Consider the following 25,249-nt stretch of genomic DNA (forward strand, 5'->3'; position numbering starts at 1 on the left):
TGAAGTCACACCCCATTTGAATTGAAGGCCATATACGAAGCGAAGTTCAATTGGCGAATTTGAGGCGAGGCAAGAAACTACGATTGGCTGGGTTTCCTTTTGGCATCACGAAAATCAGAAAAGAAGACCCGACCATGAAGTTTATCAAAGCGCAGCTTTCTACATCTTACCGATGGCGTATGTCGCGTCCAGTACGCCCTGCAGGAAAGCCAACCTTCTCTGACGATGATGATGACCGTGGGTGACGGAAAAGAAACGCTTGACATGGTTGGAATCGAACCCGGGTCCCTCGCGTTATGAAGTCGACGTCCATACGACGTCTATACGCCATTCAGACAAGCTCGGCGCCGTTTGGATTTCGAGGGGCGTGCATGAACGTGCAAAGTTAGACAAAAAAAATTGGGTCCATCTCCCCTCGAGGGGGACTCGAGTAAATGCGTCGCATAGGGGGTGGGTGTATTGCGTTAACGTTTAGTGTTTGGGGAGTTGGTGGCAGTGAATGGGTTGTATCAGCAGCTTCTTGACGTAGTTTGAATGAGTCAAGGATATAAGGCACGTTCGTAGCCTCCCATTCTGTGTCGGCTTTGTGGCGCAGTGGGTAGAGCACCATGTACATTGCGTTCCGCCCGCAGGGTGGAGGGATCGAAACCAGGCGCCGGATAGCATTTTTTTATATAGTGCAGGGGGACGGGTGCGGACAACGACGGTGCGGACTACGACGGACGTCAACGCGGGGGACATCGTGATTTACTAAAATGCTCTGCATTTAAAAATCATGACGATGGTTTAACGCGAAAGGACAACGATGGTTGAACAAAAATGACAACGATGGTTGAACGCGAAGCTTTCTTCATGCGAAATCAAATGGCGAAGGGTAAAAGTCGAAGCTCAACGAGCCAAAGTCCAAACCATCTGCGAATCGAAGTCCAGAGTCAGGTGACAACCAAGGAATCCCTTACGAGAAAGCTTTGCGTCCAACCATTGTCGTTGTTAGACGGATGAGTGCGTGAGCTTTTGCGCGTACTTCAAGTAAATACATTACAACCACACACACAGACCGAATCACACCTGCTCGCGCCACCAGATGAATGGGAAGCATGTGCCCATATGTGTTTTTTTTTCCAGGTTGTGGCCGCGACTTATGGGGCCCCGGTTGCAAGCGCTCTTGTCCGCACTGTAAAAACGGCGGACAATGTCACGACAAAACGGGGCAATGCATCTGTCCTCCAGGCTTTAAAGGACGGCGTTGTGAAGAAGGTGAGTAGACTGCTCGTGTGAGGAAAACGATGACAAGTGATTGGATTTGTCTTACCATCACAAGGGAGCTAAGTTGCACAGTTAGGAATTAAGAAGACACGGGGTTTGATTAGAACTTTATGAGAATGCGAAGGCGAATGCCTAGTCGAATGTTCTGGTCTTTAGAACCTTCTGTTGAACTTCGCGGATGCACCCATGACCACTTGACCATCCTCCTGCACAGCGCCTTCCCGAGCTCCTTTCGCTCCTTCGCCATCGCCAGGAGCCTCCTTGTTGATCCTTCTCATGAACTTTGTGTTGAACTTTGCGTCCGCATCCGTCAGCACTTGATCAACTGCCTGGACATTACCCTCCGAATCTTGTTCCGCCCGCTAGCCATCACCAGGAGCACCCTGTTATTCTATGTCGGCGCCTTTGCCTCTCAAGGCAGCTCGTATTGCATGCGTGGCAGCGGCCTATACTTTCCTTTGGCAGCCGCTGTTTCCCTTTCCCGCAGCGCGCTGCGTCACCTTTTCTCAAGGCTCCCCTCCAACCTTCTTCCCGCACAGTTGTTTCTTTTTCCCGGCGCGTATACCCAGGGTCACGTTCCCCAGCTAAGGCATGTTCAACTTTCAAGCGAAGCTTTTTACCTCTACCCCCCAGGGTTCTGTCACGACCGTTGGTGTCAACAGCAAACCTCCGCCAACAAATAAAAGAGCACCGCCAGGAATCGAACCTTGAACGAATAGAGAAACGGAGCGAGAGCTCGTTGTTTTACCAATTGAGCTACGAGCCCACGCGGAGACGCGGGAGACAGACAGGGCACTCACCGAGCCCATCTGCGGGTTTACCCCTTACGTTCTCGCTGAATGCGACGTGATAGCGTCACGCGACCTCTAGCGCTGCTGTGCGCTCCACCCACGGCACGTGTAGCGGCCGTGTGCGCGCCTTGCGCATGCATTAGGAGTTATAAAAAATAAAGGAAGCTCCCACCAACGCATGGCACGTCACCTCTCCTACGTCGCTGCCGTCGATCTCGTCGCCTCCGTCGGCGGCAGCCGAGACGGAGAAGAAGTGAGATCGTCTAACACCAGGTTTGAGCTACCTTTAATTTTATAAAAAAAGTTTCTACTCACGTGCCTCTCCTCACCCAACCACCGTTCATGAATCATGCATTGATTTAACCTTAGCAAAAATATTTCGTTGAAGTAACAAAGGGTGTGGTTAAGTGCATTGCACTTGTCTCTGGTTTCACTCTGTGTAGAGTCACGTGTGTGAATTCAAGTGACGTCGCATGGGTAATCGTTGTGGGTGTCGTTTACAGCTTCGCTTTCCAACCAGCTTCATAGGGCGCATTGGCGCGCATTTTTAACCACCTATTTTCTGTACCTCATAAGCGCGTGATTGAAATAGAACGATTGAAGGATTCGCCTTAAAATATTTGTCACAGAAGAGCGAACAGGGAGAATAAGTCAAAGAATGAAAAGAATAAAACAATTTACCCTGGAAACAATGAAAAACACACCCAATAACATATATTATCACGCACATTAAAATGACGCAGTGATACTAAATGTGCTAAACGATATAAATTATTTACTCAGTTCCCATATTTCAGAAGTTTCCGCTCTACATGAAATGCATTTTTGACATTTGCTCAAGTGGACAAAATAAGAAGAGATCGCTTTAATGTCTTCCTTTCGGGATGAAGTACTGTGGGTAGAAAGATACATACCGAAGAACAGAGAAGCCCGTAAGGTTAAATGATTGTGGGGCAGATGTCATGAACGCAAAAAAGAAACGGGCACTTCCGTATCGGCATTCGGTTTGAGCGTTCGGGTTCTGGTGGAGCCCAGGGTTTAGCGCTGTTTGCTACAGTGATTGACACGTGCCACCTGCAATGGTTCTGGCAGTGCATTACGGCCGGCTAGCGCTACCAATAATAGGTGTTACGCACGTTCTAACAAATGAGGGAGTCCAGTTTGGGTGAATGCACGCTAGCGCAGAGACAATTCGTAGCCTCCCCTACCACTGCAACGTTTATTATCCCCGGTGAAATTTATAATTGCTGCGGGCTCAATCTCGCAGAATACTTGCTAAGAACGACTGCCTAACAGATGAAAAAGTGAGGGTTACTGTAAAAAGCGGCTCACTAAGCATGCAATCGAAGACGTATGCCGACGCTTCGTGCTGTAAAAAAAGAAAATTTGGCAGCCAAATGAAATACAGCCGTACGGCTACAAAGGAATGCCATACAGCTTTCTCAGAAACTTCGCAGTTGAAGAAGAATTCTCCAAGTGCGAAGTTTTCGAAAAAAGCTGTACAGGTTTCCCGTGTAGCCGTACAACTGCATTTCAGGTGTATGTCAAATTTTCCTTCGCAGAAACTTACTCCACCATGGGGATTTCCCCTTGGCCGATGTGGTCCATTGACGCTTTCCGCTGTAGTTCGCACGGAGGACGCGAAAATAACTAGCACTTGTTATACTTCGCACATTCAGCGACTCAAGCTTCTTCATCCGCATGTAAATGCATTTGGCTACTCTATTCTTTTTTCAGCGTGCGGTGACGACCACTTTGGGAGGGATTGCACGCACCGGTGTTCAAATACTAACCCGGACAGGAGCGTCAAATCCTGCGTGGACATTCTAATGTGTCTACCGGACCCCTATGGCTGTTCCTGTGGAACCGGGTTTCACGGTCCGTTTTGCAACAAAAGTGAGTTGGCAAAGTTTCCAAGAGTTCTTTGATGATCAAAGGCTCGATTATGTACCCGAAGAAGGAGGTGGCTGAATTCATTCAGCTGCATAAATTTTGAAGGTTATTCTATTGTTTAAGCGCTTAAAGTCTTGCCTTGGCTTATTATAATCGTCTTTATTTCTCCCACCGGTCCTGGTTGTTTCTACGGGCAACATAGTGCAAATAAGCGACGGAGAATATTGGGCACAGAAAACCCACGGGTGTCTTTTTTAACGTTATGAGTATGATCTAAACTTAATTACATAATCAATACTCAAAACGGGAGACCATCAGTTTCCTCCCTGTCCTACGCGTAATCGGAGGGTAATGTCAAACTCAACTGTCGAAGAATTCAAGTTATGTTGCATTTTCAATCGAGTAATTCTGCTGTATTACCCTTTCTTATTTCCTGGAACTTTCAGGCACCCTTAGCAGGTGGTTTGTACCAAATGTTCGGAGGGTTATCAAAGCTTGTTCTTAAAGAATAAGCTGCTTGAGAGGACGGTTGCTGATGTTCCAGCTTTTTCAAAAGGAGTTCAAACTGTAGTAAAAAAATACCTATCTAATCTGTATTTTTGTAAGGGCATGGTTACACACTTCTAGCTATTGCTGAAGTAACTGTCGCTAAATCTGAAAAGGAACCATGAAGACAAAATACAACTGTGTTTAGTTAGAAAGAACCATCTTTTGGAGACTCACGTAGTGCTACTTGAACAACGAAATAGGTTTTTTTAAAGAAAAAATTGCAAAACAAATATCGAAAAACTTCGAAATTTTGGGCCACAGGGATGCTATATCGACAGGAGTGACGCAGTAGGGACATGATTAAAACATCGTCGAATAACAGCGTAAAAACACAGACACTGGTGGAAGAAAATTACTATTCAGCGCAGAAATTTGGGCTAGTTGGTGATACGATTTCGACATGGTAAAAAGCGAACTAGACGGGGACAGAAGAAAAGAGAGACACGGGACGAGCGCTAGACATCAACGGAGGCTTTACTGACAGGAAAGGTAACATAAAAATAAATTCAAAGAAACGCTAAAAAAAAAAGATACGAAAGGCGTAGCTTTTCACAGAGAATGTGATTGAAGCTCTAGATAGGCTTTTTTTGTGTGCAAAGCCAGGTGGGCTCACGCATTTGTCATTTTCGTTGACATTTTTCCTTGAGATCTTTGATTTGATTGATTGTAGAGTTTAACGCGCCGACGCAACGCAGGCGATGAGGCGCGCCGTAGTGGAGGGCTCCGGATTAATTTTGACCACCTGGGGATCTTTAACGTGCGCCGAAATCTCGTACACACTGGCGTTTTTGCTTTTCGCCTCCATCAGAAAAGCGGCCACCGCGGCCGGGAATCGAACCCGCGACCTTGTGCTCAGCAGCGCAACGCCTTAGCCACTGAGCCACCGCGGCCGGGTGAGATCTTTGAGGTGTTCTGAATTATCAAGGAAAATATCAAGGAAAATGACAAATGCGTGAGCACACCATATCTGGCTTTGCACACAAAAGAAAAAGCCTGTCTAGAGCTTCAGTCACATTCTCTGTGAAAAGCTGCGCCTTCCGTATCTTTTTTGAGCGTTTCTGTGCATTTATATTTATGTTGCCTATCCTGTCAGTAACGCCTCAGTTGATGTCTAGCGCTCGTCCCGTGTCTCTCTCTCTTCTTCTGTCCCCGTCTAGTACGCTTTTTGCCATGTCGAAGAAAAAGACAGGACGAAGCTGCAGTACATGATTAAGAGCCTAGTTATCACTGAGTTGATTGCACGTTAGCTCACAAGCGATACGACCACTACGATCACCCAGTGTAGTTTCTTGGCTGTGGGTGCATGGGTGGCCGTCAATGGCCCAAGCATGGTTTTATGACGTCATAGAGACGTCACCGTGAAGTGACTGGGTGTCGCCACTGCTTCATCTGTTTTCCTTAATATCTTAATTGTTTGCCAGACGTTCGCGACTAAATCGGTATCACTGTTATCAGAACAAAGTAGTGTGTACTTGTATAGTGCCAATCTTGTACTTTGTCTTCATGGTCCCCCTTTAAACATCCCTTCTCACATGTCGGCCATTACAGAGTGTCCGCCGCATCGCTACGGCGCAGACTGCAAGCAAAGCCGCGTATGCAACTGCGAGACGGAACCGCATTGCGACATCTTCACGGGAACCTGTCGCCGTGACGGTGGGAAGTGTCGGCGAGGGTGGAGGGACGCGCCTTTCTGTGACGCAAGTAAGACTATCCTTTTTTTTTTAACAGCAGAGCTGTCTAAGCTTGAGCTTGGCCCGATGGCGATGAAAAGAAAAATACCAAGAGAAAAATAGCTGCGGCTTAGCTCTAATTTTGGATACGCAAAGCGAAAGCTTGATTTGACCTGTTTAAAGGAGCCATGAAGAGAAAACACAAGTTTGGTTCATTCGAAAGATTGCCTCGTTAGAACCATAACGACACCACTTATAACGCAAACTTCGCTCAAATAAGCTACATAATTACGAAAAACGGGAATGGTCATGCGACCCACCAGCTCATTTCCCGCAACAGAACCTATGCCGTCACATGGGCTAAGCTCTGCGATTGGCGGAGGCCGGCAAAAGCAAACGCATGTTAGGCAGGGCTTACAGCTTGCATAGCGAGCTAAATGCCCGTGAAACATACTGCACATTCTTTTTATGACAAAGAACGGTGGAGTAAACGGTTGAAGGTCCGAACGAACTCGCAAGCGTGTGCGCCAATGAGTACGAAACTAGCGCGCCGGCCGAGCTCGACATCTCGCCGTCGCGCAGACGAATTTTCGGGTTCGAGGCTTTTCGGGGCCAACGAACCGTTCCAGCACGCACAGCCGCGACCTTGCTTCGTATCGTAATCCCTTCACAGGAGGTTGGCCGTCATATCGCCAACCAGCAAAGGTAAAAATAGAAACGAGGGGAGTAAGGAACAGCAAGAAGCGACGAGATAGTGCCAGTCGTCGCGTAAGTTTCGAATGGTGTTGGTTTGCTGCTGTCGTTACGAGCTCGTTTCCAGTTTACAACCACTGAAAACTTCAGTTTGTTCAGTTACGGCAGGGACCCTTACGTTAGCTCACTCCTGGAACATGCTGGCGCTCGTTGCCGACTTCGTCAAATCGCTCTGACCTTGGGGAAAAAAATGCCGTAAACACCGCGCATTGACGCTCGTATCTTTCTGGTCGAAGCAGAGAGCTCGCGCGAACGGCTTTCCATACACGACACCGGCCAACTGGCATAAGTGATACTGCTACTGAAATTGAACTATTATTAACCGTAATCAAAATACGGCACATACGTACCAGTCTATATTCGTCCGTCGCGACGGGGCTGACGAGGCAGCGGTGCCGACGGCTGGGCGTTCGTCTGTTGTGGCTATCGCGGAATGGTCGCTTTCACGTCCACCGCTTTTCCCACAACTCTTGCCGCTCGTGCACTTAGAAGCATTGAGCGTTTTTGTGGTGTGAGGTTGTTAAATGCAAGCCCGAGCTCCTCGGCGAGAGTTTTGTTCTCCGGATCAGGCGATTCCATGACTAGGGCTGCGGGTGCACTAGGTTTTACTAGTATTTTTAAAATGGCTGCCGTCTCGATCGACTCCCGCGTGTGGGTGCTATATGGAGTCGACATACTAAGTATCTGTTTCATGGACCGGCTCTATGACGCCATTGTACACGTCACGGAATGTTCAATTTTAGCGGGAGATTTAAAATTTTGGCTTAAATTGCCTTATTTATCAGTGAATAAAGCATCATTTGCTTCCGGGAAAGCGCTTGGGGTACTATGAAACACCTAATCTTTCGAATAAAACAAACTTTTGTTTTCTCTTCATGGCTCCTTTAAGTGTTAGCTTCACTTATTCAACCTTAGATTTAGCTGCAATTATTATACTATTCGTCCAAGCCTCCCTTTGTCTATGGTTGTGATCCCGCTTCCGGCGTTTTCCGAGTCGAACGGCCCGCTTTTCCTCTGTTTCGACGCTAGCTTCCTGCGCTTGGAATTGTGGACCTCTAGTGAAGCAGCTCGCCTGGTGATACCCGCGGGGTGGTCAGACGCCGCTTGCTGACGACGACTCAAAACCTCCCGCTCCAGTGCAACGCTCAGAGAAGACGGCCCGGCCTCGCTGCCATCCATGTTCAAGCTTGCATAGACACGGCAGTCACGTGGTCAGGCGCGAACCATGCGGAGAGCGCATGCGCCAAGCTGGCAGCGGCGGCGGTTCGCAAACGCGGCCGTCGGCGGAGTTCGGCCTGGCAAGTCACGTGATGCGTTGCCAAGTGTACGGCGCAGCTGCGGTCAAATGAAGGACAAATTCCCCGCGACGGCGAAACCGTTCAACGAGATTACTAAACTTTGTTTTTGGAACTCCTCCACCGCGATCGCCCGGCATGACCTTCGCGTAGCTGCGTAGGCGGAGCCAAACCTAGCCCTCGCCTAGATATGACGTCATCGCACGCGCCGACACCGTTCGATATTCGAGAACAGTCTGCTCAGCGTTCGCGGCCTGATCTCTCACGTGCTAACCTCCTCGCCTGTTCACGTGCGTTCGGGCCTCAAGCGGAAAGCACGGAAAAGCGCGCGCTACAGACGCCGAGCTCGCGAAGCCGGTTGCCGTCGGTTCTAGCGCGAGCTAACGCGGTCCACTTTGACAGAGATGTGCAAGCCTGCAGACGAGGCGATCCGGGCCTGCAGTCAGTCATGGAGCACTTTCAGCGGCAAGTTCGGAAATCCATGTGAGCTGCAACAGCCGGGTCTCCGACGAATGGAGAGATGGGGTGGCCGAACAAGAGTGTCACTCCCGAAGTTGAAGAAGCGTGGTGGGGCCGCCTGCTCTGCTGTTTCCCTAGCCTTGCACCAAATGATGCAAGCCGCGCCAATGTCTTGAGGCTTTCATGGGACGAGATGTGGTAACGCGGTCGCAGCGACATGGAGAGGGTATAACCCTGCGAGGAGGAGAGCAATCGAAAAGCATACATGAAGCAAGTTAAAAGAATTCTTGACAGAGACGCTTGGCAATGTTCATGCTCATCAACATTGTTGAACAAAAAGAAAACAATAGACACTTTTGGGGCAAGATATCAATATATAAATGAAATTTCCTTTGTGCGTTTAATAAGCATGCATGGCTGCTTGGCTTTTGACAGCGCAAATAAAAAAAACGCCGTGAAAAAACAAAAACACGGCCGCCATCCCGCCCTGCGAAAGTAGATGTCCAGCGAAGCTGTTGTAAACCCCTACAAAGTGGTGATGGGGAAGGGTGTGAAATGTTCCTTGTTGCCTCGGCGGGCTTGTCGCTTGCACTCGGCTTCTCTGGCGGGAAATGCCGGGTGCTGATGCATGCGCTCGGCGTCTTGGGCGAGAGCTGCTGGGTGCTGCCTATCTTGATGCATGCGTTAGCCCTCGAATGACGTCAACCCCCTCCCCTTTCGAGAGCCGCTTCAAACCTAATCTTTACCGGAAGACATGGTGGGGTCACCACTGTTCATAGACGCGTTATCATCCATCATACGGTTTCCATGCTTGTTTTGTGGTTTTTCTTTTAACGAATACTGAGCGCTATGCTGCACGTCGGATTAGCTGACGCATGCGCTTGGCGTCTTGGGAGCAAACTGCTGGGTCCTGCGTGTTTTTTTTTTTTTTACACGAAATTTTCCCACCAACGAGTGTCTAACAGCTTCGCTGTGAAAAGCGCTCGCGGCCCCCCTTCATGACATTGTTCTAGGTTCAAAAGTAACAAAAGATTGCAGTAGATGGCGCGAGCAGTTGAACACGGCAAAAATGCATTGGCGCGAACAGGAAACGATGTACTGGCTTTGAGAAGTTTTATGGTGCTTAGCCTTGCGGTTAGGGAACGCCAGGCAGCTTCGCTTTTAACGTTAGCGTTCGCGACGTTAGTGCACTGAAGCTGGGCTACTTTTTTGCTGTGCTTTAATGCCGCCTCTTTTGTGCAGTTTTTTAACCCAGTTCTTGGTTTGTTTTGGTTAAAAATCAACCTACATGTGGATGTCAAGGAAAAACATTGCAATTCTCGGTTACATTCGCATGTTCTAACTCAAATGCTCCTGACGTTTCCGTTGCTCAGAACAATGTTGATATGTGCGATTTGTGCTACTTGTACTAGCTGTTTCTACAGGTATAGCCGATATACACTTTGTGGTCATGCTTACTGTTATGCTAGAAATGCTTTTTTGCAGCGACACCAAAAGATCGAAGCTAAAAAACGGGGCAGGATTCGCTACGATTTGCTGCGAATATTAAAAGTGTATCGCAAGACTCCTTTTATCTGCCCATGAATCTTTATCCACTTTCAAGGTTACCCAATCTTCAACAATGGTCCTTCGGTTACCAACATAACCGACCAAGGAGCGCTTGTTCAATTTCGTAAGTGGAGTTCAAGAAGGGACACAGGCATGGGAACTCCGGAAAGGTACCTCATCCAATACAAGGTGAGTTGGGTATCCTCTACACAGATAGGATAGGCTACGGTTTTGTGTTTTAATCCTCATAGTATGTTGGTTCTTACACGTTCTGGAGGATTTTGTTAAAGCTTGTTGACGGAACCACCTGGATTTAAGACAAAACCGTATGGTAAAAATAAATCGAGATCTATACAAGTGCTTCACGCGAATAACAGAGATGAAGCGGCAGCATGCTTCTGAATCTTTATACCACATCCGAAACCGGGTATACATTCAACCCACAGAATTTGAATTTATTGGTTATTGTAGCGTGAGCTACACTAGCCGAGGTTGAGCAGTTTCGCGTGGCTCCTGGAGAGCCGTGTTGCGCATGCGCGAGGAGCAGTGACGTCACACGGCGCACAGATAGTGCAGTGCTCGCTGCCCCGCGTCTCTCACACACCCCACGCGCCCAGCGTCTTCGCCGACCTCCGTTCCGCACGTGGCGGCCCGGTCCACTTGATAATCATGCGAGGGGTGGCCGAATGTGGAACCGATGGCTCGTGCGTCGAATCAAGCAACACCAGGGTGCACATGTGGAACCAGCTTAGCTCTGGGGCGATTGGTGACGCTGCGCCAGATCCGCTTGATATACATGTGTCACATAATGCGTATACCGTGTGTGTTTCATTGAAGCAGCAGTAAGCATGATAATCAAGCTAATCCTAGACAAGAAGGAAAGCTAAGAATAACCAGCTGAACCTTAGCTCACACTCGCTACGTATATCCTGGCGTAGCCGAGCTAAGCCACTGCTATTTTTTCTGCTGCCTAAAAGTATCCTGAAAAGTAGTTTGCGAACATTGCGCGCATGCATATTTAGTACTCAAAACCTATAGCCTGTATTCTATGGCAAGGCATGCATGCAAGCAACCATGTGAATGCGCCGTCACTGGTTACGTCGGGCTCCGCGGGATGGCGGTACTTGTCCGTGCTAAGCACATGATATGGATTGGAAATTCCAAGCTCTAGCTGGCTCAAGCCCGCCGAACGCAAAGTAATGCTTCTACTCCAATGTGAGTGCGATTAATAACAACTCTGTTGACACCACCGATGATAATCGGGCTGAAACGGAGCAGACGACGAACGCCGGTGTTATTTTTTTCTTCGGCGTGCGGCCGCAGTGGCCTAAGCCGCGCCATGGCCGTGGCGTTTCGGCCATGTTTGTGGCCGTTTCAGTGTTGCCAAGCGAAGAAATTGACAGATAAACTTTTCAATGAACACCAGCTCTATAGTAGTATTTTTTTATTCTCTTGGAGCGGTATGTATCCCGGAGGACCTACTTTATTTAAGATATCGCCGTACGCTGTCGGCGTCCAGAAAGAGAGCAAGAGAAATGACTTTATTGGGAAAAGCTGGTGATCCTAGGCATCGGCCAAGAGCCCTTGGGCTCTGGCAGCGTCCTCGGAAAACCGGAAGGCCCAGACTTGATCCGCTGGGTCATAGCTGAGCAACATGGTCCCCCATTGCTCCGCCTGAGTGATTCTGCGCGCCGGTGTAGCCGCCTGAGGCCTGCGGGCAACCCATACCATAAGTGCTAGGTCTGCCTTTTCCTTACATTTGTGGCATTTGTCTGAATATTGCCCTGGGTAGCAGTACCTGTGCGTTCGCGCTATCGCCTTGGCCTAACCTCGAACCCCTATTGGGACAACTGCGGTTCACCAGAAACCGTCGAGCATATTTTGCTGGAGTGTCCTACATACTGTCAAGCAAGGAACAACCTCGCACAGAAGATCGAGTGCCTCAACCACAGTTCCTTGACTTTAAAAGCACTTCTGGGACCATGGCCATCTCCCTCCTCTCAGCGTAAAGTGCTAACCGCATTATTTGAATACCTCAATGACATCGGCGTCGCTGAGCTGATATAGGACCAGACCATCCTTGCACTGTACAACCGTCCATAGTCTTTTCACGTGTCGCACTGACGGTCCCCAACGCACACGCTACCTCCTTTTTTTTACTTCTTTTATTTTCTTCTTTCTTCTCTCCCTTCCGCCTTCCTTCCTATTGCAACTTTATTCCCTCCTCCCGTACCCCGCAGGGTAACATGTCAGCGTTAACATGCCGGCAAACCTCTCTGCTTTCCTCTAATAAAGAGCTCTAGACTGCAAAGCGCGTTCGGATACCAATTCGTCTTAATAGTCGCCATACGACGGATTTCCTCTTATTGAGTGACGGGTGAGCGAGGGGAGGGGTGAGGATCGGGCCCGTTCCAGTCGGTAGTGGTTTGTTATGTCCCTGTAGTACACGAGCCGATCCCTGCTGACCATGGGAGCGAATGGGTGAATGTGGTGTTAGGGTCGATGTCTGCTCTGTCGGTGAATCCTCGAGCAGCATCGTGAGCGCACTCGTTCCCGGGAAGGTCGGAGTGTGCAGGCGCCCATATATAGATTTTGCCGGTCCGCGCATCACGACGGAACCCAGATTTAGGGATTTGAGACGCTTGTGGTGGTATTTGCCCCCTCGAAAAATTTATAATGGTAGTTTTGGAATCACTGATAACGTATTTGATTTTTTGGAGGCCGTCATTGCCAGTGCTTTGGCCGCCTCTTCACCCCGCTTCCGGTTCGTTCCTGCGAATTGAGTCGGAAGCTATGGAATTTCACTGCGCCATCGACTACCACAAAAACCATGACGTTGCGGCCTTCATAATAAGCTGCGTCCACGTATGGCACGTTCTGTGATTTTTCGCACTGTTTGTGTAGGGCTTTGGCCCGCGCGTGTCTTCGCTCTAGATTGTGCACGGGGTGCATGCTTTTTTGGGATAGGTGGAATGTGTATGCCTTCTATTACGTCTGGAGGTACTTTGGTTGGGACAGTAGGTGGATAGGGGATGCCAAGAGAGCCGAGGATGTGCCTTCCAGTCGCGCTGTAGTTCAGTCGTTCTCGTGCTAACCGTTCACCTTCGATGTGTCGGCGTCCAATAATTTATTTAATTGTAATTGGGAATCATTTGGCACGTGTAGCGTAAACCATGAATAATGTACAGTTCCCTCATGGAGCCACACAACCATGCACTCCAGTCGATCAACTTTTATCCGTGAGAATTCGAACTACTGCTTGGATTCGCGAATTTGATTTGGCGTACAGCATGCTCTGGCGTACCTCCGATTGCAGGGCGCCTAAGGTCATGAAAATGAAAAAAAGATTACGACCCGCTCCCCTTCCGGGAAAACGTTTATTGCGGACAGGATTGGCTAGGTACTTCGCACGACCAGGATGTGTACTTGGCACTGCTGAAGTATGGCCGTTCTCTTGCGAAAACGTCGTCTATCTGATGTAGACTTCGTTTAAGAGTTCGCATGCGGTGCTTAAAGGAGCCATGAAGAGAAAACACAAGTTTGGTTCATTCAAAAGATTGCCTCGTTAGACTCATACTGACACCACTTTTAACGCAAACTTCGCTAAATAAGCTATATAATTAGGGAAAAAGGGAATGGCCATGCGACCCCCTCGCTCATTTCCGGCAACAAAACCTATGATGTCATAACAGCCTGGTCTGCGATTGGCGGAGGCCAGCAAAAGCAAACGAAAATTCGGCTGAGCTTATAAGCTTGCAGAACGAGCCATTTGTGCTTAAATTTAGGGCACATTCTTTTTTAAGGAATAAGAATGGTGGGACAAACAGTGGAAGTTACGGAAGCACATGTAAACATAGAAGTACTGATGCGTACTGCTGTTGGTACTGCGCGCACCACGCTTGGTTTAGCTGCACAGCACTGCGGCTTTGCGGCTGTCTCAGACGACACTGGCCGATTGACACAAGCAACGGTGTCTTACGTGACCATACTTGTCGAGCGAGCACTATGTTTCACGAAACGATTATTTTCTCCCAGAACAAAAACAAGCCAGGTTTAAATACGGTCAAAGACAAATTAAAGGCAGAAATGGCTGGCCACGGTATGGTGGCGCCATCTAAGTTCAGTAACAGAAACAAACGTGTGAACACCGCCGATGTAGTCCGGCCGTGCGCAATCGGCTGCAGAGCGGCGGGTTCCTGTGATGTCATTGCAGACCACGAAAACACACAATTTAGCGGGGAAATCGAAAATTTAATTTAAATTGAATAATTTCTCAGTGAATGAAGCATAGTTTGCATCCGGACCAGCGCTGGGGGCACTACAAAACTCGAAATCTTTCGAATGAAACAAACTTGTATTTTGTCTTCATATCCCCTTAATGTAAACATCATTTTCTTCTCCCGATCTAATTTTTCTTCCCTCTGTATTTTGCCTTTCATTTGGAAGCGCCATTTGTGTTCTTGATTTTCTTGCCCTATGTGGTTGAATTGACCGCATCTTTTTTTTTTTTGAATGGAAGGGAGATTGACTATGATAGCCGCCATTTCTGATGCAATGCCAAGCCCATTTATTCAGAGAGAGCTCAAATCCCGCGCTAACCCTTGCAGCAGTCAGTGCGTTTGAACATCCGAGGCGTCCACAGCTACGCGCAACATGCAGCGGCCATCTCCAACTCTATGCCCGCAGAAAACCACCTTCCCCGCACGGGGCACCTTGAGCAATCTTGGTGACGGTACTGGCGATACCGCGGACCCCGAGCCCCCAAACATAAGCTGGATCCAACCGTGGCGATGTGTTTATAGGTGGAGGGTTAGAAACCACGAACGGTGGCCGTCGGAGCCCAGGTCAAGCTCCGGCGGATGGGCTCCCTGTCTGTTCACCAGGCAGGGAGCTCCGGGACCTCTTTGGCTACCAGGGTAAGGTCAAAGAAGAAAGTACCCCAGTCTCCCTGCTTTTATACTATGCTATATGGCATTTTCAAACCCCCCCCCCCAAACGTGATCGGTCCCTGAAAAGGGGCCGCACCGAAGTATCTTTTCCCCAATTGCCATCTTTAACATTTCCTGAACCGGATAATTTTTCTCGATTTCTTGTGATGGAATCGCTCAATCCAACCCACCCTCTAGCATCTCAGTCAGTCTTCTTGATCGCCAAGTATCTTGAAGCCATAGTAGGAAAATCATATAAGTGCAAAAAACAAAGGTCCGGTGAACTCATCATCGAAATAAATGACAAGCAGCAGTCCACGAAGCTTCTAGCTCAGACTAGACTGGCTGATCTAGACATCCGCGTCACACCCCATCGGAGCCTCAACAGCTCGCAGGGTGTGATATCCGAGACAGACCTCCTGAACGAAACCGATGCGGATCTCCTTGCCGGCTTGAAGGATCAGGGCGTCACTGCCGTGAGACGCATCACTATCCGCAGAGACGACAAGGAGATTCCCACCAAACACATTATCTTGACTTTCGACCGCGCAGTTCTTCCACAACACATCAATGCAGGTTTTATCCGTTGCTCCATCCGTCCGTACATCCCGAATCCGCGGCGCTGTTTTAAGTGCCAGCGGTTCGGGCACGGTACAACCTCTTGCCGTGGCCGAACGACGTGTGCGAAATGCGCGGCGCACGATCATCCGACTGACAACTGTCCATCCGAAACCCTCACTTGTGTGAACTGCGGCGGTCCGCATGCAGCGTACTCCCGCAAGTGCGAAAAATTTCAAATTGAAAAAAAGATAATTAACATCAAGGTCACGGAGAACATCACCTTCCCAGAGGCGCGAAAGAGGTTCGCCTCTTTCCCTCTGGGGAGGTACGCCGATGCGGCTCGCCGGGGGGCGGAGCGGCGTCTGGTTTCCACAGGGACCCAGTTCAGCGAGTCTGACCTGGTCCCTCCGCCGCCCCCCTCTGGGTTGCCTTTGGCAGCCCAACCCGCCACCACGCCGCTTGCTGAGGCAGCAGCGGTTGTGGTGGCAACCTCTTCCGTCGGGACCGGTGGCGCTCCCGCCTCTGTCTCCCCGTCCTCCAGTGCGTTGGAGGGTACCGAGGTGATGGACACCACGGGCCCCGCACCGGTTCCCACCGCCACCGCACCGCCTGTGCCACCTCTGGCGCCCCGGACGCCCCCAGCGGTGGCGGCTCAAACGAAGGGCTCCCGAGGGGGGGCCAAGTCCGGCGGGCCCGGTCCGTCGGGCACCCCTCGGACATCCGACGACGACATGGATGTCGGGCCGTTCCTGCCTGCAACGCAGCGCAAGGAACGTGTCCCGACGCCAAAGCCTCCCGACAAGCCAAAAAAGGCGAGAGTCACAGCCCCGAAAGACGACACATAAACAAACACACACACTCCAGTAGCTCTCACACTAAATAATGGGAAGAGAAAACATAATTCAATGGAACTGTAGAGGCCTTCTTAAAAATCTTGACGATGTATACGAACTACTGCATGCTAATCAGCCAAGTGTAATGTGTGTTCAGGAAACACATTTGAATTCCAAGCACACAAATTTTTTGAATAGTTACATGGTCTTCAGAAAGGACAGGGATGGCTGCACACACTCTTCTGGCGGTGTGGCCATAATTGCCCGGAAATCCTTAGCCTGCCACCCTGTCACTCTGAACACTATCCTTGAGGCTGTAGCAATACGCTTGATAATATTTAATAGGTTGATAACGGTATGCTCCATATACATTCCTCCTGATGTTTCACTTTTAAGCTCTGACTTCGAGGCGCTGGTTGACCAGCTGCCCGAACCATACATCCTGACAGGCGACCTTAATGCTCACAACACTCTTTGGGGCTCTTCTCGCACGGATGCCCGAGGTCGCCTTATAGAGAAATTCCTTACATCTTCAGGAGCATGCCTTTTCAACAATAAACAGCCTACATACCATAGCATAGGACACAACACATACTCATGTCTTGACTTGGCGATTGGCTCCGCAGTTCTCTTTCCTCTCCTCGAGTGGGCTGTGGGCACTGACCCATACGGTAGTGACCACTTCCCCACCTCACTCACATACATAGGTAAAGGCCCATGCAGTCCATCTTCCCATAATAGGTTCAATGAAGCACGAGCTAACTGGAACACATTTACAGAGACATCCAAACTACACCACACATCCATAGGACACCTACACGTTGAAGAAGCCACCCAACTCCTCACGGCGCACATCCTCGACGCCGCCGAAAAGTCCATTCCCCACGTCTCTGGTGCCCCGCGCAACCAGCGGAGGCCGTGGTGGAATGAGGACTGCAGGCGGGCGCGAGAGGCCCAGAACAAGGCGTGGGGTATCCTTCGTCGGTACCCCACGTCGGGAAACCTCCTCTTGTTCAAACGGGCCAAGGCATTAGGAAAACGTGTGCGCCGTGAGGCAAAACGAGAGAGTTGGCACACCTTCTTGACATCCATTAATTCATACACAGACACACACAAAGTCTGGACACGTATACGCAAGCTCAAAGGACAACAGACACACAGCCTGCCCCTGGTTAGCACAACAGGGGACACACTTGAAGACCAGGCTAACACGCTTGCACAACACTTCGAACACGTGTCCAGTTCAGCACACTACACGAACACTTTTATGAAACACAAAACATCTGTAGAAAAAAAGCCCTTACACGACAAAGACCGATCAAAAACTTCCTACAACTCTGAATTCACTCTCTATGAGTTGAGGGCTGCCCTGAGCACGTGCAAACCTTCAGCTCCAGGTGCAGATAAGGTTACATACACCATGATACAGCACCTACACCCAGACACTCTTGAAACACTCTTACACCTATACAACAAAATATGGCTTTCGGGGCACATTCCACGCTCTTGGAGGGAGGCCATAGTAGTGGCTTTCCTAAAGGAAGGAAAGGACCCTTCCTCTCCCGCCAGTTATCGCCCCATTGCCCTGACAAGCTGCCTGTGTAAGCTCTTCGAGAAGATGATAAACAGGAGACTCGTGTACTTCTTAGAGTACAACGGTCTTCTCGAGAGCTGCCAGGCGGGCTTCAGGGCGGGGCGATCTACGAACGATCAACTCGTTGCATTAGAGTCTTATATCAAAGATGCTTTCCTCCACAAGCAGTACTGTATGACAGTCTTCTTTGATCTTGAAAAGGCGTACGATACTGCTTGGTGGTACGGCATCCTTAGCGACTTGAAATCCTTTGGAATGTCGGGTAACATGTGGAACACGCTTGCCAGTTACCTCTCTGAAAGAACGTTTCGCGTGCGAGTTGGAACAGCACTCTCTAGGGTTCATGTGCAGGAAAACGGTGTTCCGCAAGGTGGAGTTTTGAGTTGCACGTTGTTTATTGTAAAAATGAACTCTCTTCGGAAGGCTCTGCCACCAACCATTTCCTGCTCAATCTATGTAGACGACGTGCAGTTATCCTTTAAGTCTTGTAACCTGTCTATCTGCGAGCGCCAAGTCCAGCTTGGTGTTAACAAGCTAGCTGGCTGGGCAGATAGCAACGGGTTTAAATTTAATCCAGTGAAGTGTACTTGTGTTTTGTTTTCGAAAAGGCGCGGCATTCGGCCGGATCCAGACATCAAACTCAATGGTGTCTCAATTCCAGTCAGAAATGAACACAAGTTTTTAGGTGTAGTCCTTGACGAAAAGCTCTCGTTCATTCCACACATAAAACAACTTAAACATAAATGCTTAAAGGCCATGAATATACTCAAGGTTCTCTCCCACTCTTCATATGGGGCTGACAAACAACTTCTTTTACGTGTTTTTACCAGCCTGATAGGTTCACAATTAGACTATGGAAGCGTTGTTTATGGGTCAGCAAGTAAGACATCCCTCAAAATGCTGGACCCAGTGCTTCATCTGGGGCTGCGGTTGGCATGTGGCGCCTTCCGGACTAGCCCGGTCGAAAGCCTCTATGTGGAGTGTAATAAGTGGAACCTACAACGTCAGCGAGCATACACAGATCTCCTTTTTGCTTTTAAAATTTCATCTATGCCACACCATCCTTTTAAATCGGCTTTTTATGATACGTCTATGACTGCACTACTCCTAAACCGACCATCGTTCTCTGCGCCCTTCTCTTACAGAGTTAGAGAGGAAGCGTCAGAGCTTTCTGTCTCCTTTTTAGACGCCATACAAAGTTCTCAAACAGATTTTATAGCACCATGGCATCTCCGCCCTGTATCATGCGACACATCCTTCACACATGTAGATAAAAACCGAGCTCCCACATGTGCAATTCTGCAGCACTTCTTGTATTTGCAGCAGAAGTATCAATTTTCTGAATTTTATACGGACGCCTCTAAAACTGCCACCTCTGTGTCCTGCGCGGCGCATGGGCCCGGCCTTAATGTCACTAAAACTCTTAACAGTAATACGAGTATCTTTACGGCAGAGGTTTATGGTGTACTTCTTGTTGTTAATCATATCCTTCAAAGTCACATCCCACAATCCATTATATATACAGACTCCCTCAGTGTCGTGCGGGCGTTGTCGTCAACAAAGTCTTCAAAAAATCACGTTGTAAATCTAATAGTCAAGGGTATTATGTCTGTGTATGTCCACAAATTTGAACTAGTCCTTTGCTGGGTCCCTGGCCACTGTGGTATAGCCGGGAACGAAGCAGCGGATCGAATGGCCGCTGCTGCTACACTCTCGAATACAGTAGACATAACCACATTACCCTACACCGACGTGAAACCACACATCAGACAACAACTTCGCAAAACATGGCAAACACACTGGAGCGAACAAACCGATAACAAGTTACACGTAATAAAACCACACTTGGGACCATACACCACCGACACACGCAATAGATACACTGAAGTCGCCTTGGCTAGATTACGGATAGGGCACACTCACGCAACGCACTCGCACCTGCTCACTGGATCTCCAAGACCTCAGTGCAGCAGGTGCGGAGAGGCCCTATCCGTGATCCACATCCTCATAGAATGTAAGGCACTCGACACTACACGACGCAAACACTTCCCTCAACTACACACACGACATATTCCACCACACCCATCATACTTCTTAGGAGATGATGCCATGTTTTCTGTTCAGCGCACCTTTAAGTTCCTATCACAAGTTCACTTTTTACAACTCATCTCATACCACCCATAGCTTTACCCCTGGTCCTGTACACCAGCCACCTTATTTATTTTTTAACCACTCTTGTTCTTCGCCCTGGCCCTTTACACCAGCCGTACTCATAGTTTTTAACTGATTTTATTTCGTGTTTTCTGCTCATCAAATAACTTTCTGTTTGGCGCTCTTTGCCCGTGTCGGCCTTGCGCCAATAAAATCAAACCATCATCATCATCAGAAAACCACCTTGAACATTCATCTCTTCAGCATGATAATAGATCTGAAGCAACGCTTTGCGCTCAATTTTGACTACGCGGAAGAGCTCTGCAGGAGGCTGAGGAAGCTGCCAGCCGCTTAACAAAACATGTCTATTTTTTTCTAAACGGCGTACCTAAAATGGTTCAGTGTGCAGAAAAGACGAGGGAACATTTTTTACTGTGGCTAGGTATACAGGAGTATTTTAAAGCGAAATCTTTCTTAGTGGGACAGCTGGAGTCCTCCTGTCGACAAATTATAGACCGGTTGGTCGACCAAACAACTCTGATTAGATATCTGGACACACGGCGCATGCGTGAAACCGGGCCTCCATTGTGTCAAAACGGTTCCTAGAAAGCAACGAAAAGGAAGCGGTTCTAGATAAGACAATACACCCCCTTGACCACGAAGAAGGAGCACAATAGTATACCTTTATTCATAAACAATGTATCGGTATACATTTAGGTCGTATCTACATGAGTTTACTTAGTGAGTGAGAGAACACTTTATTAAAGATGAGAGGCCAAAAGGCCCTGCGGGGAAGTGAGTATGAGAAGGGGGAGGAGAAAGGGAAAGGTCACAATTCACACAATGTACACAGTACTAGCCTTGGGGTGCAATTCACAGAAGGCACAGTTCACTAAGTCAGTGGCAATGTCGCTGTTGACATCGGACGTGGATGAGTAAGGTTAGTCCGAGACAGCCTGTAAGACCGCTACACCAATTTGTAGAGGCAGTTTTCAAGGGCGTACTGCGTTATTATTGCAAAAGTAGTGGGGTCGTCACGGGCACGACTAACACCTGTGACTGAACTGGAGTTTGCTTAGTCCGGAAAAAATCGTCGCATTGGTTCGTTCTTCGTTTCCAATTTGGATCTTTGGGGGTTTGACGGTAGTGGACGGTGTTTCGAACTTACCAATTGCCAACGATCATTCGTTTTCTTTTTTTACTGCTCAGCGTTGACTTTGGTATCTAGCGTCATGTTAGGGCTTAGAACACCCTGTTTATTTATGTAAATTTAAACGGAAGTTATTGTCTCTTCGGCTCAATTATTTTTCCGAAAAAACACTAGCAGCTTATCTAAGCAATGACTTTCATTTCAGGATATATAGGAACATCATTGTGGTTGCGCTGGGACAAAACAGACACAAAAACGCACACTTCGACGTTAAGACGGCACCGCCTTCACGTCAAAGTGTACATTTTTTCTGTCTGCATCCCTGATAAGTCCTAACCCAACTTCTTCACTAATGTTACAGGAAATTGATTGTTTGTAGGGCTTAACGCGCCGGCGCAACGCAGGCGATGAGGCGCGCAGTAGCGGAGGGCTCCGGATTAATTTTGACCACCTGAGGATCTTTAACGTGCGCCGAAATCTCGTACACTCGGGCGTTTTCGCTTTTCGCCTCCATCAGAAAAGCGGCCGCCGCGGCCGGGAATCGAACCCGCGACCTCGTGCTGAGCAGCACAACGCCTTAGCCACGAGCCATGGCACCGCGGCGGGTATATTACAGAAAATAGCTTGACAACAAGTTTCACTCAAGATATACAAAAATTCTGTATATCTTTTTGTAGAGATGTAAGGGGAAGCAGCGGCCGAAGTCAGTAAAAGCAGCCTCCGCTAGTGCTCCGCTAAAAAACGCCATTCAAATGTCTTTCTGTACGGTATTTGCTATATCATTGGGGCTCATGGCAGGTAAGACCATATTGAACACTAGGGAGCGCGATGGGCCAGGTATTTACTCGAAACAAGGAAAGCACAGACAATGGCTTGCTCGTTATTCTCGACTGTACACTTTTGGAAAATTCAGTTTGCACCTATTGAAGTTATGACGGCGTCTATACTAGTCTCTTCGAAGCGTACGAGTGCCATGAAGTCATAATTGCACGTCTTACTCTTAGGATGGACATAACGCTTCTGTCTATTTAGGAGGCGAACGGATTGTGGGAAAGCCGGACAATTGGTGCCCTCCTCGCCGTCCTCGAATACAAGGCTCCGCTACTCGGACTACATGCCAATACAGCGTATGAGGTTCGGGTTCTGGTGGTAGATAAAGATGGAAACTTCCGTGAGGACGGTGCCAAAACTACACCCTTCCGAACTGAATGTGGAGGTATGCCGGCTCAATGAAGCTGAATGAAGTATTTGAAATAACAGAAGTATTCTTTTCCAGCCCCGACGCTACCACCTCAAGACGTTAGCATTGACAGCAGCAGCACCAACGAAATTGTCGTAACGTGGAAGGTAAGTAGCCAATATACCGAATTTTTGGCCTAAAGTAGAACCTATTTTGATAAAGTATGATTGAAAAGGTTCGTGAAAGACACATACATCATCTGCAAAATATCAGCAGCAAATACAGCCTAGAACTTATTTAAAATCAACTTTAAAGTGTGCGTACCGCGGCCGAGCGGCCAGCGTAGGTCCTCGCGAGATCGAAATCTACTTGGATGTGGAGTAAATAAACAACATCCAAACACTTCACGAGTTTGTGTGGGCCGCTTCCGCACTGCCGGCGTTTCTCGCCAGCTCTCCGCTCTGTACGGAGGTCGGAGCTTCTGCTCGCGAGCTTACAAACGATCGGATCGTTGGCGGCGGAGGCGCCGGGATTTCGTTGGCTCGTCGGGCAGCTGGCCGCGACCTAAGTACTACAGTGATTTCCGGCACTCTATTTTTATTCCTTTTTATTATACTGGACGCAAAAACGCGCCGGGCACATGACAGGCGCACTGTTGGAGCCGATATATAACCAACATGGTCTCTGTGCGGGCGGCAGCCGCGGCCGGAAAGTGGCGCAGGCAGGCGCAGGTAGCTCGAGTGGTAGCTTGTTACCGCTGCACTAAATGGAACTCGAGTCCCAAACAGAGTTGCACATACGAGAAAGGAGGTAACGATGTGATGGCGAATTGCATTAAAAATCGTCACCTCACCGCTTACGAGAGCGAAAATCGAATATCCGCGGCAGTGTAAAGCCTAATATCTGTAGACAGACCTGTTGGCAGACCGGCCGGTTGCTCCTAGTTCACGTCTCTCCACCCACTGCCGCGAGCGTCGCGCGTCGTTCTCTAGCAGCGGCAGCAATTTGCCCTCGCAGTGCCTGTATAGCGCCCACGGTCGCTGTTTAATTAAGAGGCTGACGAAATTAGTACGTAAGGGTATTAGCAGAAACGCCCGCCGACGCGGGAGGGATAGTACTACGGCAGCTCTGCTTCATGTGCGCGGGTTGACGGGCACAGCGCACGTCAGTTTTGTGTGATCACGTGAACAGCTTTGTTTATACAAAGTCCAACCTTTCGCGGCACCCGCTGAAACTGAAACTGCGACTGGAAGCATTAAAAAGGTCTCTAATTAAACAACCGCCGCGCGCTGAAGCAAACGAGGATTTCACACGTTATAAACAGTTCATTAGCTACTTATCGCAACAACAACGACAAAAAACCATAGAATATTTTTGTGTCAGGGCCTCTTTAAGTGAGCTAGACTGTTTGGAATACGAAAGCGTCATAGAAATGAGTATTTGTGGATCGGCCGCCTGCATCCAACGGTAGCTGTCATCTTCAGTGGACAATATCCTGAGTGGTCCTGTAACAATGGTGGGCGGGTGCTACCGTCTCACCCAAATGGGAATTAGGTGAAGCGACTCAGCGCTTCGTTGGCCATTCGCCGTGAGTGGCCACATGAGAATGCTGTTAGGCCTACAGTAAGCCCTGAAGTAGGATAACCTTAAAGTTGAGCTTCATAACGAGCCAAGAAACATCAAATTAATTGTACATCAAGCTTCAGGTAGCGGTTGACGACGGTAGCCCTGAGAGTGCACAGTTGTAGAACCATTGTCTGGCGGTCGCATACCCAATGAAGACATCGGACCGCCGCGTAATTACATTTACATCGTGCGTTCGTCTTCCACTGAGAACTAATAATGTGCATAATGGTAGCTTCGTTGAACCAGCATGGCACTCGCGTATTGTAGCAGGAAAGTATCGCCAGGTGAAGCCATAATGCTTTCACACAGCAAGCATGCAAGCAGATTTGAGTGCAGTACATCGAAAGCCGTGATCCATGTGGCGTTCGGGTAGAGTATTGTTTAAGACATTCGCCGTTCATCACGCTTACCTGGGTTCGATTCCCGTTCAAGCCATGGCTTTTGAGCGTGAGCTACACTGGCCTAGGTTGAGCAATTCCGCGTGGCTCCTGGAGAGCCGTGCTGCGCATGCGCGAGTAGCAGTGACGTCGCACAGCTGGCGCGCCGGAGCCGCCGCCGCCGCTGCGCGCGCCTCGCCGGTCTGCGCATTCCAGAGTGACGTCATAGCCGGGGCAGACGCACTGGCGCCGGCGCGTGCACAGCTGTGCGCCTCCGTTGCGCAGTAGCCAAGTCTGACGCTGCGCCGAACGACCGAGCCGTGTTTGTGGCAATCAGTAGTTGAGCAAAACTAAATACATATATACATGTGTCACATAATGCGTATACCGTGTGTGTGTCATTGAAGGAGCAGTAAGCATGATAATCAAGCTAATCCTATGATAATAAAGCTACGAATAACCAGTTGAACCTTAGCTCACGCTACGTATATCCTGGCATAGCCGAGCTAAGGCACTGCTATTTTTTTTTAGTTGAAGGCGCTTTGGAATTGGGCCCCATCCACTGCTCACAACGCCGAGTTTATTGTCTCGTGAGGAATACAATCTTTTCGATTCACATAAAAAT

General features: G+C 48.9%; 1 protein-coding gene across 5 annotated transcripts in view; it reads left to right on the plus strand.

Annotated features, from left to right (window-relative positions):
- LOC144162834 (phosphatidylinositol phosphatase PTPRQ-like) overlaps nt 1-25,249 on the plus strand; it is a 179,592-nt gene that overhangs the window by 14,651 nt on the left and 139,692 nt on the right. For 4 of the 5 annotated variants that reach the window (XM_077693513.1, XM_077693517.1, XM_077693516.1 and 1 more), the window contains 6 exons: nt 1,126-1,257; nt 3,795-3,953; nt 6,048-6,200; nt 10,280-10,413; nt 22,474-22,657; nt 22,718-22,788. In XM_077693513.1, the coding sequence (XP_077549639.1) occupies nt 1,126-1,257; nt 3,795-3,953; nt 6,048-6,200; nt 10,280-10,413; nt 22,474-22,657; nt 22,718-22,788 (833 nt within the window). The remainder of the gene's footprint in view (nt 1-1,125; nt 1,258-3,794; nt 3,954-6,047; nt 6,201-10,279; nt 10,414-22,473; nt 22,658-22,717; nt 22,789-25,249) is intronic. The other variant, XM_077693514.1, reaches the window with a different exon arrangement.

Source organism: Haemaphysalis longicornis, unplaced genomic scaffold (assembly GCF_048455015.1).
Source record: "Haemaphysalis longicornis isolate Haplotype H1 unplaced genomic scaffold, Haemaphysalis longicornis Haplotype H1 scaffold_12, whole genome shotgun sequence".
Lineage (NCBI taxonomy): Eukaryota > Metazoa > Arthropoda > Arachnida > Ixodida > Ixodidae > Haemaphysalis > Haemaphysalis longicornis.